The following is a 17,710-nucleotide window of genomic DNA, read 5'->3' on the forward strand; positions in this document are numbered from 1 at the left end:
TATAATATATTTTAATATACAGGGTGTCCCACTATTGGTATACTAAGGGCGAAGGGATTTGTAGTTTTGCATATACTGATCACGTAAAAAATACTTAAACAACAAAATTACACCAAAAAATTTTTGCTAAATTTTTCCTGAAAATCCATGTTTTCTTCTCTAACTACGCGCAGCCGGCATATACCGCTTCGCTAATGTGAGCATTTTGTCTATGAAAACATAATCTTAAACGATAGGTCACGAGCTGGCTAGCAAATCTGGGCGGGTTGCTTGTTATAGGTGTACACATAGAGTTTTAATTATTCTTCTAATTGAAAAAAAAATGCGTCTGGAATTTTATAAGTATTTTTACGTACTTAGCGTATGCAAAACTATAACCTCCTTTCAGCTTAGTATACCAAAAGTGGGACACCCTGTATATATAGGAAGTATAATTTATATATAACGTTTTTCATAGATCTATATATATTTGTATAATAGTAGATATGTATACATATAACAGTATGTATTTTTTATTAAGTACTTATTTATACTAGCATACAAAGAACAGCAGTATAAGAAAAAACAGTAATATATTATATAACACTATATAAAAGGCGGCCTTATTGCTAAAAAGCAATCGTTTCCAGCCAACTTAGTTGGCAAGGATATATTTATATGTTTGTGATGGCACAAAACTTATAACTATACATGTATATTGTATATAATATGGCAAATAAAATTTCCTACACACTAAATATAAGTACATATAAAAATAATAATACAAAGACTTGGATACCCATATTTTAGAGTATGTATATAAAAAATACATATTTTCTTAGATATCTTTTTTTCCGTTTACAACGGAACCTGACATTAAAAATTAAGAATTTTTAATTAATTAAATTAATTTTTAATTCGTACTATAACATATTACCTGAAAGCGTAAGTACCAATTCCGTAAGTATAAAAATTATATAACAAATATAAAAATCCGGTACAAAATTATATAAAACATTTTCATGTTACATCACTATATTATTGTCTCGATATTTACAATATTATGTATACATATATATTTATGTACGTCAATAAATATTAATTAGACAAGATATTACATAATACATAAAGGCAATATTGATTGTATGTTTGTCTTCATTGACGTTATGTAACATAATGTAAACTTCAATAAGAAAAAAAAATGTGTGCGTGTACTAGTGTACACACGTAAGAAGTGAATCTTCTTTATGACCATGTTTTTCAAAAAATAATTTACTATATGCAACTTTACAGAAATACGTCAATCACGCGTGGTAGGGATAAGAAAAAGATGGCGCGTAACGGATAAATGTTACGCATAACGAAAAAATGTTACACTAAATTTTTTCCAACCCCGATAAAGAAGTTTCATTTCAAATATACAAGGTGAAAGGTAAGACGTTTGAAAAATTTAGACAGGAGCTTCTACTCATGAAACTGAACAACTTTTGTTCTACAACTTTACTGAATTCGTAAAAAAAAATTGGACTTTGTAAGGAAACTTCGCTAATCAGCTGACAGATTAAATTTTTCAAATGTCTTACCTTTCACCTTGTAGAAAGAAGTAAAGAAATAATTATCAACATAACCTGTGAGTAAAGTAAATCGAGTTACAATTTTTTGGTAGATAATTATATAAAATACATAGTTTCATACAGTTGTAATCAAAATTACTTTCCTTGGGTTATTACATCTCTCAATATAATCCTACATAAGTAGTTTAACAGTCATAGTATTAAAAAGGGAATTTTTAAGTGTTTACGTTATCTCGAAATACCCGTAGAATAATCACTTTATATATAAGCTTATATGTAAATATAAATATAAAAATTATACATATAAAAATATATGGTATAAAATTGTTCGTCGAAAAACCGGTAAATACATATAAATATCAAGAAAAAGACAGAAGTTTTATTGTTCCATATCCTTCCTACTAATATTATAAATGCGAAAGTTTGTGAGGATGTATGTTACTCTTTCACGCAAAACACAAGAAGAAGTTTCATATTATGTATATTATTTTTCTTTGTCCACCGATGTTGTTGATGGAATTAATAGTTCATTATCTTTTAATAAACTTATCTAATCTTAGATCTTTTCTATTTTCTTTTCATCTGGCGGCAGGAAAAAGGCGGTAAGTAAGCCCACTGAAATAAAGAAAATAAGTAAAGAAAATCTATATATATAAAACTCAAAGGTGACTGATATAGTAGTAGTGTAGTAATATCAACGCACAGCCCAAACCACTGGACGTATCGGGCTGAAATTTGGCATGCAGGTAGGGATGTAGGGCGTAGGCATCCGGTAAGAAAGGATTTCCCGAAATTCTTGCGGGAACGGGGAAAAACGGGGATGCACGTACAAAGTCGTGGGTGGAAGCTAGTAGTCTAATATAAGTTGAAATTATCGTGTTTGTTACTAAACAACTACTTAATGAAATTTTCTTTTCATATCAAATCCGTATCGGTCCACATCTATATTTCATATGCTCAAATGACAAGAGTTAAAGAAGAACAACATTATAAATATATCCATTTTATGCAGAGGGATTTCCGTGTGACGACATTATTATAAAACTAACCACTTTTTCACAATTATAATAAATAATAATAATAATAAAAGCCTTTATTTATTCCTTTTCTTACATCTAATTACATTATTTATTTTTTGTTAGTATTGTTAGTATTTACATTATTCTTATTTCTATTACAATTCTATTTTTAAATATTAAATGAAGTGTTAGTAAATAATTAAACAGTATGCAATTAAATATATTATAAAGGACCGCTTTTTGCGGTAAAAGCCTCCTCCAATTTTTTCCACTCATCTCTGTTTTTGGCTACTCTTGTCCATAGGGCACCTGCGTGATTTTTCAAATCATCACTCCATCTTGCAATTGGTCTCCCTCTTTTCCGCTTTTTATAATAAGGTGTCCAATTAATAACTGTGTGTGACCATCTGTCATCTCTCAATCTGCACAGGTGACCTGCCCACTTCCACTTCATTTTACAGACATACCTTGCTACATCTCGAGCATTCGTTCTTTTTCTTATAACAGTATGTCTTATTCTATCTCTCAGTTTGATATTCATAAAGCTTCGTTCCATACCTCTTTGACAGATGCTAATTCTATTCACATGTTTTTTTGATAGAGTCCATGTTTGGCATGCATATGTGAGACATGGTGTTAGACATATATCCATCGCTTTGGCTTTTAATGGGATTGGTAACTGACCTTTGAAAATTTCTTTCATAGCCCAATATTTGTTCCATGTTTGTTTGACTCTTCTTTCAATTTCTTTTTCGTTGCATAATTTAAATGAGATGAGATGTCCAAGATAGATATAGTCTTCAACATACTCAATGGGAGATTCATTCAGAGTGACAAGTAGTTGGGAGCTGTTAGTTATAATTTTTGTTTTTTCCTCATTTATATTCAAGCCAGCTATTTTGCTATATTTATTGAGTGACTCTATCATTATTTGTAATTCCTTAACATTTTCTGACAACAAAACTATATCATCTGCAAATCTGAGATGTGATAAATATCTTCCATTGATTTTGAGACCATATGACTCCCAGTTTAGTTGGCTGAAGATATATTCCAGTACTGATATAAAGATTTTCGCTGAAAGTGGATCTCCTTGTTTGACACCTCGGTTAATCTTAAATGTTGGTCCCTGAATGTCTAGTTTTACTCTCGCATAGCTGTTTTCATATATAGTTTTTATTATTGATATATATGTCTCATTGACACCTTGAGATTTTAATGCTTGCCATATAGCACTATGTAAAATAGAGTCAAATGCCTTTGCATAGTCAATAAAGCATATGTATAAGGGTTTATTGTATTCGTTATATTTTTCTATTAACTGTTTTACAGTATGTATATGGTCAATTGTAGACATTCCTTTCATAAAGCCCGCTTGTTCAATTGGTTGCTTGTCATCTAAGATATATGTCAGTCTTCTTAGTAGAGTTGAGGTAAATACTTTATATATGCATGGAATTAAGCTAATCGGTCTGTAATTACTTATAAATTTTGGATCTCCTTTTTTGTACAATAGTATTATATCCGAGCATAGCCATTGTTTTGGGAGCTTTATTTCTTTTAATACGAGGTTAAATAAATGTGTCAGAGGTTTTACTATATGAGATTTGCTCGCAATGATCATCTCGTTTGTTATACCATCGGGGCCGGGACTTTTCCCTGTCTTGAGATTTTTAATAGAATGCTCTACTTCACATTCCAAGAAGGGTGGGACATCTTCAAACTGTTCATTATTATGTGTGCTGATGGTCTTAAAATTTTTAAACACGTTACTTTGCTCTTGATTAATATCGTTGTATAGGTTTTTGTAGAACGTTGTGGCAATATCTAGTAATTGTTTTCTGTGTGTGGTAACAGAGCCTGTAGGAGTGGTCAGATGTGTCATTAATTGTTTTGTTTTCTCTAAAACCTTGTTTGCTTTTTTTATGCCACCTGTTTGTTTTAAATGATTTTCAAATATTTGTAATCGATAATTTTTTAAATTCTCCTTTATTTTTTTTATTAATTGTTCTATATAGATATGTTAGTTTATATTTTTCTTCACGAGTTTTATTAGTTTTATTTCTTAATATATGTTTCTGTTGTTTTAACTTAATGATCTCCTCAGTAATTATATGACATTTTCGTGTAGTTTTAAAATTTACGCTTGGTTTTTTCAAACATTGAAGCATGTTTTTTTCGATATCGTCGTAGAGGTGCTGTACCGTATCATATTCTTGCAGACATAGTTTAAATGGGCTTTTTAATGTATCATATTCAATATGTTTTGTTGTAGATTGCGAATAGCGTGAACGCGATATTTTTCTTGATTTGGTACATAGTGTCATTCTTACCATGCGGTGGTCACTCGGGTGTATAACTCGACTTAATACACTCAAATCGCTCACATTTTTGTGTATATTAGTAATAATAAAGTCGATTTCATTTTTTACTTTATTATTGGGTGCCATCCATGTCCATTTTAAACTGTTCGGTTTTTTATAGATTGTATTTAGTATTTTAAATTTATATTGAAAACAAAAATCTATTAGACGTTGGCCTCTACTATTCCTTGTGCCATAGCCATATATACCTCTAACCATTTCCTCGTTATCTTCTGTTTGTCCAATTTTTGCGTTAAAATCGCCCATAATTATAACTTTCTTGCTACATTGAGATATTGCGTTTTCTAAGTCAGTATAAAAAGTTTGGAGCTCTTCTTCACTTGAGTTTTCCGTAGGCGCGTACACTTGTATGATAGTATATAAGGTAGATAATATTTTAATTTGCAGTAATGCTATTCTATCAGATATCCCAATGAAGTTTATAGTTTCTAAGTAACTTTGTTTTTTAACTAGGAATCCTACTCCTCTTTCGCCTTTTGTTTTTCCGTAGTAATATAATATGTAGCGACCTCTATTTTCAATTTTAAATCCGTTTCTTCTTACTTCCGAAATACCAATTATATCCCATTTTATTGGTGACAATGCATACTCTAACTCTAAGAGCCTGACTTCACTTGCTAAGGAACGTACGTTAAACGTGGATATGTATATATTTTTTATTTTCATGTAATTTGGAGGGTTGCAGTCTACTGCCCCCGCGGTGACTAACCGTTGTGGGGGAGGTGTATAATTATTAATATGTTGAGGTAAATCTTTACTATTTGAGGGGGTGAATGATGGTTTTGTCAAATTGGGGGGCTTTATTAATTGTTATTCCGAATCTGATGAGATAGAAGTTGTTGGTTTGATTTGGGGTGAGTTTTTATTTTTGTTAATTATATAATGTTTCATAGAATACTGTTTACTCTGAGATGGATAGGATCGAATCTTGTTCTTCTTGGCGATTTGATGTTTCTTATTATTATCATGTCCGCCTGAAAGGTAAGGTGGTGTAACTTCTAGCTCTCTCTTTTTTGTATTGTTCCCGCTGTGTTTAAAGTTAACTTTGTCTTGATTGTTTCTGTTACTTGGTTCTTTCACAATTAATTTATCATAACGAATGTATGCTATTTTACCGTTTTCTCTCTCTTTATGAAGTTGTTCCTGTAATTTTTTTCTTATTTCTAATATTTTTGGTGGGAAATCCTCCTTTATGTAAATATTTTTTTCTTTTAGATTGTGTTTCATTTTCATTATGCTTATTTTTTTTCCATATGTGCTGAAAGTAACAATTACAGGTCTTATTTTATTTTCAGTTCTTTTTCCTAATCTCTTAATGATTTGCAGTTCTGTCTTGTTACAATTTATGTTAATGTCCGACGTAATTAAGCTTAAAATAATATTTTCTAATTCTTCGTAACTTTTTTCTTGCTCTTCTACCCCAAAAAATATTAGATTTCTAATTCTTATACATTTTTCTATTTCTAAAAATCTATGCTCATTTTCAGCATGTGATTTCTTCAATTTTTCGATGTCTTCCTGAATACTTTTAAATTTTGAGTCTATGTTTTCATTAATTTTATTCGTAATCCTTTGTTCTACTTTTTTTAAGGACTCTTCGGAGTCGTTTTTAATATCAATTCGCAATTCTTTTATCAGCTGTTCTATATTCGACATCTTAACGCCCTCTCTTAGAAGTTCTCAGTACCCGTATTTAGTTACGTATGGACTTTGTTCCGTAGTTAAGGATTAATACGTTAGATGTCGCTATTTTGATATCGAAAAGTTAATGATTTTTTCGATAGATGGCGTTAATAGTTGAATATATTATTATTCTAAATGCGAATGATTATGCATATTTTCTAATAATGTCTTAAATATCTAGGATTATATACTTATTGGAGTTTGCTTGCACTTTATAACATATTATAGCGATTTTTTTACGATTTCACTGTTCGTTTAACGATGTTTCACTAATTGCACTTAATGTTTTGAAGAGTTAACTGTCATTTTGAACATCAGCTGTTATTTTCATGTTAGATAATGTGATAAGTAATAGTTTATTCACTTTCCACGGGTTTTCACACTTTTATTTGACTTATGCCAATTAGTTCTGTCCAATTCACAAACTTTTCACTTTTAAACGCAGCGATAATATTTATAAATAATTTTTAATTACGGAGCACAATTTCAGTTGTGTTTACTTCACCGCGCCCTCTAGCGTCGTATTTTTCACAATTTTTTTTCACAATTACAATTTTGAATATAAACACTCGAAGCTATTCTGAATTAAATGTTCACCGATTTAGTTTTTAAAAACATGTTCATAAGAAAGGAACCACAACATTTTTGACACCATAAAAAACAAGACAATATTGATTATTTTTAAATATTTTAGTTAAAAGAACTTACAGAAACCGAGCACAATATAGCTGGATATCATCGGAAAGCAGTGGTCGGCCATGTTCATAGCGATCACTTGCACACTGATGAAGCCGAACCCGCGCGCCACCACCACGGAGAGACATGTTGCCATTCCTCTGTAAATATAATTAATAACGATTTATATGAAAATGCCTTTTTCGTGACAACGTCTTATAATTCGATAGTGCCGGCTGCACGCACGAAAAAACATGACTCATGCGGCGTTACCTCGCTCTGAGGCGTTCCGTAAGGCTTGAAGTGCAAGCGAGAGCGCGGAACGAGCGACAAAGAAGCACAATCGGACGTTGTCACGTTTTTACAGACAACCAATTTTTTAGTAAAATTGGACAATCCTCAAACATTTCACACATCTATACTTAATATTATAAAGCTGAAGAGTGTTTGTTTGAACGCGCTAATCTCAGGAACTATTGGTCCGATTTGAAAAATTCTTTCAGTGTTAGATAGCACATTCATCGAGGAAGGCTATAGGCAAAATTTACGAACGATTAGACTCAATCACCTAAAAAAATGTCGTAAAAATTTTCAATCGCTTATTTCTTGAAATTAACACCTTATTCCGAGGATGTTATGTTCAAAGTCTATTGTGTAGATCGTTAGAAAACTTATCTCGTCCAACTTCTTAACACATCCATTTAAATTACATGACAATGTATCGTTAAGTAAGAACCTTCCCTTAATAAATAAATAATAATATTACTATTGCATTGTAAAACTGAATATAGTAAGTAGGTAGGTACCTATGTACCTAGCTTTTAAAAATCCCCTGAAATAATTTATTGGTTTTATTTCTGACGTAGTCTTTTAACTTATTATTTATATTCATGAGTCTTTTATATATTATATTATTTTTAGCTATATATTTTGCAACAAATCTTCATTTTTATTACAACGAGATTAACTTTTGTATGTTAAATTGGTGTTAATTTTAAGAATATAATGTATACTAATGCAGTTTTTACGTGAAAGAGTTATAACTTATAACCATCCATCATTACAAACTTGCTCATTTATAATATTTATGAAATAAAAAAATAAATAAAAATTCTTTATTCTTTAAGACACGTAGTACGTACATCAATCTTAATACTATTATAAAGGCGAAAGTTTGTATGGATGTATGGATGTTTGTTACTCTTTCACGTAAAAACTACTGAACCGATTACAATGAAATTTAGCACACATATAGAGGGTAACTTGGATTAACACATAGGATAGGTTTTATCCCGGAAATCTCACGGGAACGGGAACTATGCGGGTTTTCCTTTGAAAACGCGGGCGAAGCCGCGGGCGGAAATCTAGTTTATTAATATTTATGAAAATAATGTCTTCCAGTATATTTACCTTAAATAAGTCGGATTCAATTCCACCAAGTACGTGTTAATATTGCCCAAAATCAAGGCCACATATGGAAAAAAGAAGAACAATATAATGCTGACCATTGGAACCCTCACGAATAACAAAAACAATCCACTCGCTAGCGTTATAATAATAATTAATAGTGTGGTCTTTTTCTTTCCCAATGGCTTCACTATGAACGTGAGAATCAAGTTGAGTAGACCGCAAAGACCGGAGTAGACCATTACCGCGTATAGGGCTTTGGGTTTTACGACTTCGTTGCAATCTATGCTTGCTGCTAGTGTCTGAAAAGGAAGGGCTTTTTATTTAAGACGTTATGATTTTTTGTGATGCAAAACAAAGAAAATTTTCATTTTCGTCTCAAAGAAAACCCAATTTTTCACCTAATTTTATTTATATATAGTTAAAAACAAACGGTCCGCCCCGGCTTCGTCCGTGGTACCTACATGTTTAAACTATCCTATCTCTCAAGTTGGATCGAACTGCACATGGTGTGCGAAGTTTATTATAATCGGTTAAGTGGTTTAGGAGTCCATTGAGGACAAACATTGTGACACGATATTTATATAATATATTAAGATAAAAAAATAACGTGTGTGCCAAGCACACATGTCAGAAGTGAAACTTCTTTGGCAAGATTCAAAAAATACCAAAATCGACCACTCCATGACGTGACGGTATTGCCATGACGGGACCTTGAAATTTTACTCTCAACGCGCCTAAAGAAGTTTCACTTCAAAAATCAATATAAATAATATTTACAGCATTTTTGTACGCGGTTTTACTCGCGGCAGCACTTGCTACTTCGCAAAACGTCAGCCCGGTGACATTATTCTCTCCGTTGAAATATGCGTTGGTTATTGTTGGCACCCACATTGTGAAACCTGTGGAACTGAAGAGCAGATTTTGAGTGGGTTTACTTGATGATAGATGGAAGATAGATATAAAATTTTAACTATACTACTGTTCTACCACTACTTTGATGCATCTCATTTTCATAAATGATTTCGTTCGGAATTTCTATTCATTTTGCACCGAAATTACATTGAAGTGAAAAACCTCTGACTCACAATCGTCTCTTAAAATGTTATCAAAATTTATTTAAATTAACACCTTATTTCGTGGCAGTAAGGTTCAAAGTCTATTTTATTTTTTTATTGGAAATCTCTGCCTATACACGCGTAGGCAGAGTTTTGTATTGGACAATTTTTGTAGTGTGATTGTGAATCTCTTATTGTACGTCAATGCATAACTATCATCTATTATTAAATCCATACTATATTATAAATGCGAAAGTAACTCTGTCTATCTGTCTGTTACTCAATCACGCCTAAACTACTGAACCAATTTTCATGAAATTTGGTATGGAGATATTTTGATACCCGAGAAAGGACATAGGCTACTTTTTATACCGGGAAAATGACGCAATCCCGGAAATCCCACGGGAACCTAGTTCTTGATAAATATTGAATGAATTTGATTTTGAGTTGACAACAGAAACCTTGCCTTGTCCTTGCTAGATCAAGAGCAACCTTCAATGCCATGTAGATTATGCTCATAAAAATCTTGGTGAAGGGAATACAACAAGAAATTTCAAACACTGAGGGAAATACTATAAAAGTAGCATAAACATGGATACTAGGAATACAAGAAAGCAAATGTGATGTATAATTGAACGAGCTTACTAATTGGCTTCGCCCGCTTTGTCTAAAACCTAATAAATTATATACTATAGTAGAGCCATTTTAATAGGCAACATTTGACAGTTCAAGAAAATTCAACAAAGTAACCTAGTAACGACGACATAGAATAACATGATATTTCGTTTTGTTAGAACTGCACATTTGCTTAACTTTTTTCAATTACGATTACATATTTATAGTAATAATGACCGATACAAGTAATTTCAAGATTTCATTTTACTGATAAACCATTCTAAACAAATAAACAATTTCTGAATTAAAGAACTGACGTCGCTACAATTTTAAGTCAATAAACTTTTTTTCTCTTTAAATACCAGAGACGTGACTCTAAAAATCGAAATCTGACATCTAGAATCGAATGCATTGATTACTTGTGAATAAAAATCATAAATTAATAAATTATGTGTTTCAAGTTCGATTGACAAATGTTTCAAGTCCGTATCGATTAATTCACTTTAATCGATGCTTTTAAGCAGGTTACTTCTCTTCGAAGATAAAATTGATATACGTCAAATGTTGCCTATTAAATTGGCTTGACTATAAAACCTTCCTCTTGATTCACTCTATCTATTAAAAAAACCGCATCAAAATCCGTTGTGTAGTTTTAAAGATTTAAGCATACAACATAGGGAAATAGGGACAGAGAAAGTGACTTTGTTTTATACTATGTAGTGATGATAGTGATAGTGAAGACTAGCGTTCCTATGGGTTTTATATAAGAGCAGATAGACTAAATTTATGAAAAAAGAAATCATGCCACAGGGCACAGACATGCTGTTTGGTTCTATTACAATAAAACTAATAACGTCAAACGTTCAAGCAAACATCCTTACAAAAAATCCACGCGAACGAAGTCGCGGTTACCAGCTAGTTAGAAATGAAAATAGAAAAATTACTAATTCATAAATGTTATGGATTCGACATATTGGGCAAAATTCCCTAAAAGATAATATCTTACACTATACTATCTACACTCGCGCCAGATACTTAACGAAATCTACATAATATTATGTTTAACGAAAATAATATAAAATATTATAAATGGACAAAATAAAGTATCCCAAAATTTTCATGGCTTTTTATAAATATGTACCATACCATACCATAGTTCCATTTATAGACCGACAGCCCCTTTGGTACAGTGGTTGACGAGTGAGCGTAGCACCGAGGTAGGGTTGCCAACACTTCATCATCAAAATATAGTATTTTCCAAAATAAGGTGTAAAAAATATAGTACATTTAAAAAAAATATAGTACATATTTTATGGGAAAAACAAAAAAAAAATAGACAAATATATTGTATTTGTTAATTATTTATTTTTATAAAAACTATATTTTTGCACTTCTCGCACTGTGTAACAGCTTTTTGTTTAAAATAAAAGTGTCATATGCTATTTACTTTTTAGATTAATAATTAATATCATTAATATAAATCAAAAGCTCATTTTTTATCAATGATTCACTACTTCTGTTTCTTTCTTCTCGCCACTGGTATACAGAGTTACCGGGAGAGTCGTACAGAATATTGCAGGACGTTGTTATTCGGGTCATTTCTGATCAAATTGGTCCCATAATGTGGTGTCCGAAACTTAACCGTTATGGAGATATTGAATTTTAAAGATATTTAATAAATATATTTTTTCTTTTGGCTTTTCTATCGATTTTTTTCGATTGGAGCTACTAGGGCTCGGTTTTTTTATGTTTCCAATTAGAAGACATGCCAATTAATAAAAATGATCAATAAAAACTGAACCTATTACTAACAGCTTCAATATAAATTTAATAATAAAATTAATTCAATATCTCCATAATGGTTGGTTAATTTCGGATGCCGTATTATGGGACCAATTCGATCAGAAATGACCTGAATAATAGCGTCCTTCAATATTCTGTACGACTTTCCCGGTAACCCTGTATATGCGCAATAGGTTATATGACAGCCATCTTAACAATTAAAAGGCGCGTTCTTATTTTTTTTTTTAAATGAAGGATTTGTTTGTTACATTTGTCGGTGTTGAAAATATAGTATTTTTGCGTACTATATATGTTTTCAACAGTATATAGTACGCAGACCCGAAATATAGTACAATACTATATATTATAGTACGGTTGGCAACCCTACACCGAGGGTTCCTGGGTTCGATTCCCGGTGGAGACGAAGAAAAAAAAATATCTCAGTCTGGTAGGACACAGAAGGCTGATCACCTACTTGTCTCTGTAGAAAATCGATTAGTGAAACAGCTGTATAATGCATCTGCCCCTTACCCCACTTGGGGACACTTGGGGACACTTGGGGACACGGGACATTTTCAGTTATTATACATGAATCAGCCAATTTTCCGTAATATATAAGTGAAAAAACAAAAACTCACGTCATATACGAGCACAATAAGATGAAGTAGAGCTTCAGAGAATTCTTCAATAGCGGTGGTTTGAACAGCGGAGCCGTTTGGCCCCAAACCTTTTGTATTGGCGACTGTTTCACTTCTGTCTTCATTTCTGACGCTTCTAAGAACACGGAAGATACCTGAAATTGTAAATTTTCATAAGAATTATAATGTATTAGATAATTATGTAATAAATAAATCGACGTATAGAGTAGTGTTGATGATTTCAACTAACATCTTATAAATCGATACGTCTTAGGCGATTCGTCAACAGATGATGGTCGCTGATGACGCGAAATGGGGTATGGTCGCAGCCTTTTGCGAAACCATAATGAAGGCGAAAGAAGACGCAGAGAGGGCCCGGGAAAATGACCCAGCGGCGGATCCTCTGCGTCGACGGAGACCTGGCAGACGCAGGCGTCAGTATGTCCAACGTCTGCCCTGAAACAAGAGCCAACAACTAAGCACAGGGGGAGGTTTACGTAGAGACGAGCATACTACAGATATGCTCGCTGCAAGTAAACCGACCCCCCCTGCGACAGAGGGTGGATAGCCCGGCAATAGGGCGGCGTTATCATTATGCGATACCGTCGCCTATTGACAAATTAAGGGCTTGGGCGAGTCGCCCAGTTGCGACACTCACCACGTAGGCGGCGGGGGTACAAGGCCTGGCTGTTAACCCCTGTCGCCGAATATGAACGGTGGCCACCATTGGGTTTTAGTGGGTAGGGCTTCATGCGAGTCCCACATACCCCCTCGAGCAGTAAAACTGTAGAGGGGGATGCGTAAATGCATTTCCCAACGATAAAAAAAAGGCGATTCGTCAACATATTCAAAGAGCACGCTAACTAAATGACTCTACTATGTTCTCGGTCTTGTGCGAAAGGGCTATCAAAAAATAAATCAATGTATCTGTTTCCTGACTAGCAAAGCTAGTGAGACTTGAAAATATCTTTATTTATCCATAGTTGTAAAGACGAAAGGATCATATAAATATTCTTGTTTTATTTATAAAGATTGTATCTACCACTAGTTATAGTTTCTGTACATTTCAGGCATTTAATGGGCATTTTCCTTATTCATTATTTGTTTTGTGTCAATTAACACTTTCTACCTGTTATTTAAGATATTGAGATGTATTACAAATTGCAAATAACTCACCGGATAAGAATCATCATCTTTCCCCGTGTTACACGCATAGATCCTCTTCAAGGCTTTTATCGCTTGTTCCTCCTGTCCTTTGCTGAGGAGGAATTTGGGACTTTCCTCCAGGAAATACAATCCCAAAGCTACCAGGAGTCCAGGAACACTAAGGGTCTGGAGGAGTAGCCTCCAGGGGCGGTAGACCAGGCTCAGCCAGGCCACTTCGATGTGAAATGTGAATTGTAGGACAATGAGCGCTGGTACTGTTAAATAAAATGGTAAATATATTATATTTTTTTTGTAATAATAAATGTAGGTAGGTATATAATATGTATCTATTTATCTAATATGGGATCTAAGAATAGGAGCGACTCAGCGCCATATTGTGACGTAATAGTTAATTTAAACCAATTCCTAAATAACTTTAGTATTTAAAAGTGTTTCGAAAATAAATTGTTATTTATATTATGCAAAAACGATTTATCTACATAATATCCATATTTTCAAATGACACTTGACACAAAGGTCATGGAGGTTCTTATTTTTAGTACGATTGTATACAGGGTGTCCCACTATAGGTATACTAAGCGCGAAGGGACGGAAGGTAGTTTTGCATACACTGATCACGTAAACAACGAAATTACGTCAAGATTTTTTTGATAGATTTCTCCTGAAAATCCATGTTTTCTTCTCTAGCTTCGCGCAATCGGCATATAACGCTTCTCTAATGTGAGCATTTTGTCTATGAAAACATAAACTTAAACGATTGCTCACGTACGTTGCTGGTGGCAAAGTTGGGCGGGTTGCTTGTTATGGGTGTACACTGTACACATAAGAGTTTTAAGAATTCATCTATTTGGAAAAAAAATGCGTTAGGAATTTTATAAGTATTTTTTACGTACTCAGCGTATGCAAAACTATAACCTTTGAGCTTAGTATACCAACATTGGGACAACCTGTATAACTAAATTTATTCAAATCAAGTCATCTCCATGCGTACAACAACAACAATGAAACAGACATATTGTCCTACAAATTGCGTAATTTCATCTTATTCAAGAACTATTTCATCTTATTACAAAACTAGCTGTGCTCCGCTCCTATTGGTCTTAGCGTGATGATATAAATGGGCTATCTAACACCGAAAGATTTTTTCAAATCGGACCAGTGGTTCCTGAGATTAGCGCGATCAAAGACAAACAAACAAACAAACTCTTCAGCTTTATAATATTATAGTATAGATTAGTAAAAAGTTATACTAGTTTATTTTATTAGATAAAATACTTACTGCAAATAGCCAATTGTCCAATCATAGTAGCGCTTGCCATTAGGAACATAAATTGACTCCTATGATGGGCTGGTACACTCTCTCCCAGTAAGACGAAACCCGCTGCATTTGCTGATGATAAGCTGCAATATAGAATTAATTTATTATGAATAAATTATATTTTGTGATTATTAATTGTATCCATATAAATATTAGAGAAGTGAACTTTGCGTTTTACTGTAAAAAGGTTCATTTTGTTGTTTTAATATTTGAAAGTGAAGTGAAGTTGAATTTATTTTTGTTTATGCTTATGATTATGAACTGTGTATTAACTATTAAGTAGGTATATAGAATAATCAACTTTAATAAAACTAGGAGATTCAATTAACTAAAATACTACTTGATTGAATAACTACTTCGATACTACCTTAACAATACTTACAAGCAAGCCGAGAAAAACTTAAGTAGACATAAAGAGACAAAATTCGGTGCTATACTTGTGAAGAAACTGAAACACGACCCTATAGGCATTGCAATAAGAAGCGTTTTTCTTCGACCTAGGGTATCAGCGCTCAATCCCCAAGCATATGAAGAAAACATTATACCTGGAAATTGATTAAAACAAGAAACAATAAAAACAAGTTCTTAGTTATGCAGACTGTATTTTTATTTTTATGCAAAACTGAGATTGAGTCAAGCCTAATGTCTCCATTGCATTATTTACACAATTATTGTCTTACAGAAAAAAAGTAGAGCAGAATTCAGTTGAATTTATTTTTATAAGGACAATTTAATGGAACTTAAAGATATATTTAGGGTTCTTCTGTATCCCTCCCTGAAGCTTTCGTCATAAGCTGCTTAGCTTCTTGGAGGGCTGGGTGGTTTTAGCTTTGATCTCAAGGAGATCTTGTTTACATCTCCTTTTCTCTATCGATCACGCAGAATAGGCGCGATTCGCGGAATCATTATTATTAATGAAACTAATTTGAATTTACCTATAAGTGGTATAGCAGATAGCAGTCCTTGCTGTGTGTTGGTCAAAGCAAAGTCGCAGGCGACACTCGGCAGCAGAACGGAGAAGCCGAAAATGTCCATATACATTGTTAAAATTAACAGGCAACATATTATCAGCATACAGTAATTGTATTTGCCGAAACCTGCAAATATAAAACATAGTAAATGTTTAGATAAAAATTATGGGGTTGACATGTTAATAATTATTTTTCTAATATTTTATAATCCTCATTAAATATTATATAATTTAATTAAATAAAAGATTGTGTGCTATCCACTACTATTATACCACATTTAGATTTCAATTTTTCGATTGAAGCCTTCTGAATAATAAAATGAAATTTTCAGGGTAGCTATACCTGATAGATAGAGCAAGTTTTTAAAATACAAACGGAAAACTTTTTTTATGTGATTTTATTTTTTTACGGGCCCTTGAAGTGGTGAACATACTGGGTAATTTTATCTTTCTTGGCATTTAATTCTTTTTTTTTTATTCCATTCAAAGATCCAACGATAGTAAATGTTACCGAACTGAATTATCCTATCTTTCAGCTTAGTCACCATAAATAAAAATCTCATCGTACTCAGCGATAGATAAAAAATTGAAAAAATGAAAATACGAAAAATCGCATAACATACATGGGGATGATTCGGATAGCCCTTTAGGTCCTCTACCTCCCAGCCTCCGTTCATCACTACTTTTTGGGACACCCTGTATAAAATAATAAACCATGTATTTGAATATATTTACCGCTCGTCTCAAGCGCGTCGTCAAAATGATGTTTCTCTTTTATATTTCCACTCATGTTATCGTGTTTCAGTTTATATTAGTATCAATGACTCTGTAATTAATATTGCCTCAAATAAACGATACGAATGAAGGCGCTCGATTCAGTCGAGTCTTTAAATAGTTACTGATCATTTATTTGATACGCAGAACTGTATACTATTGAAGTCTGTCTTTATTGGAGTCAAGGAGGTAAAGTTTTATCCGTCCCTCGTGCTGAAAATGGAGATTCAGATTCAGATTTCTGGAAAAAATAATAAGAGTCTTTAGAATACGAAAAACTTAGCAATTATAAGTTAAATAACGTTTTATTTGTATTTTTTACTAAACTTGTATTTGGCTGTAAAACTTAAGAGCAATTTATATAACGTACCTGTTTTCTTCATTCAGGAAATTCTCGAAAATATCAATTAATCACCATTGAGGTATTATTACTAGAGAGGGCACCACGAACAAAATCTGTGCGATAAGCTCGGCAGCGCGGGGCGGCTAGTGAGTCATACACTTTGTAGATATTCTGCCTCTTATTACTTATAAATTAAAACCAATCAATATAACAAATAAATATTGTTTATCTTATTAAAAAAATATGAATAAACTTATCAATTAAAACCAATCAATGTAACAAAAAAAATTGAGTTTGAGACTGACTCTAACTCGTGTTAAAAAA

At 32.7% G+C, this 17,710-nt stretch overlaps 2 protein-coding genes across 2 annotated transcripts; both read right to left on the reverse strand.

The window, feature by feature from the left end:
• Positions 1–1,596: 1,596 nt before the first annotated feature.
• LOC149488247 (putative transporter SVOPL) lies at positions 1,597–17,450 on the reverse strand. The gene is made up of 11 exons (XM_089695438.1): positions 17,414–17,450; positions 17,005–17,284; positions 16,235–16,396; positions 15,682–15,844; positions 15,261–15,382; positions 13,991–14,235; positions 12,815–12,969; positions 9,502–9,631; positions 8,725–9,023; positions 7,348–7,475; positions 1,597–2,168 (listed from the first exon to the last, which is right to left on the reverse strand). The coding sequence occupies exons 2-11, from the start codon at positions 17,057–17,059 to the stop codon at positions 2,110–2,112; spliced, it is 1,518 nt and encodes a 505-aa protein (XP_089551564.1). The 5' UTR covers positions 17,060–17,284; positions 17,414–17,450; the 3' UTR covers positions 1,597–2,109.
• LOC149488248 (uncharacterized) lies at positions 5,767–7,149 on the reverse strand. Its single transcript, XM_089695211.1, has one exon. It carries the CDS (start codon positions 6,610–6,612, stop codon positions 5,767–5,769), a length of 846 nt encoding a protein of 281 aa, XP_089551337.1. The 5' UTR covers positions 6,613–7,149.
• Positions 17,451–17,710: the final 260 nt, after the last annotated feature.

The sequence above is a fragment of the Colias philodice genome, chromosome 5 (genome assembly GCF_061535455.1).
Source record: "Colias philodice isolate Cphi_HAF_F1 chromosome 5, ilColPhil1 Martin Lab GWU primary, whole genome shotgun sequence".
Classification (NCBI taxonomy): Eukaryota; Metazoa; Arthropoda; class Insecta; order Lepidoptera; family Pieridae; genus Colias; species Colias philodice.

Excerpts from the sequence above, each read along its gene's own strand:
- LOC149488248 (XM_089695211.1), bottom strand. The coding sequence starts at position 6,612 with ATGTCGAATATAGAACAGCTGATAAAAGAATTGCGAATTGATATTAAA.
- LOC149488247 (XM_089695438.1), bottom strand. The coding sequence starts at position 17,059 with ATGAGTGGAAATATAAAAGAGAAACATCATTTTGACGACGCGCTTGAG. Across the intron at positions 9,024-9,501 it reads AAACCGCGTACAAAAATGCT|ACACTAGCAGCAAGCATAGA; the intron begins GTAAATATTATT and ends CTTCCTTTTCAG. Across the intron at positions 7,476-8,724 it reads TTGAATCCGACTTATTTAAG|AGGAATGGCAACATGTCTCT; the intron begins GTAAATATACTG and ends TTATATTTACAG.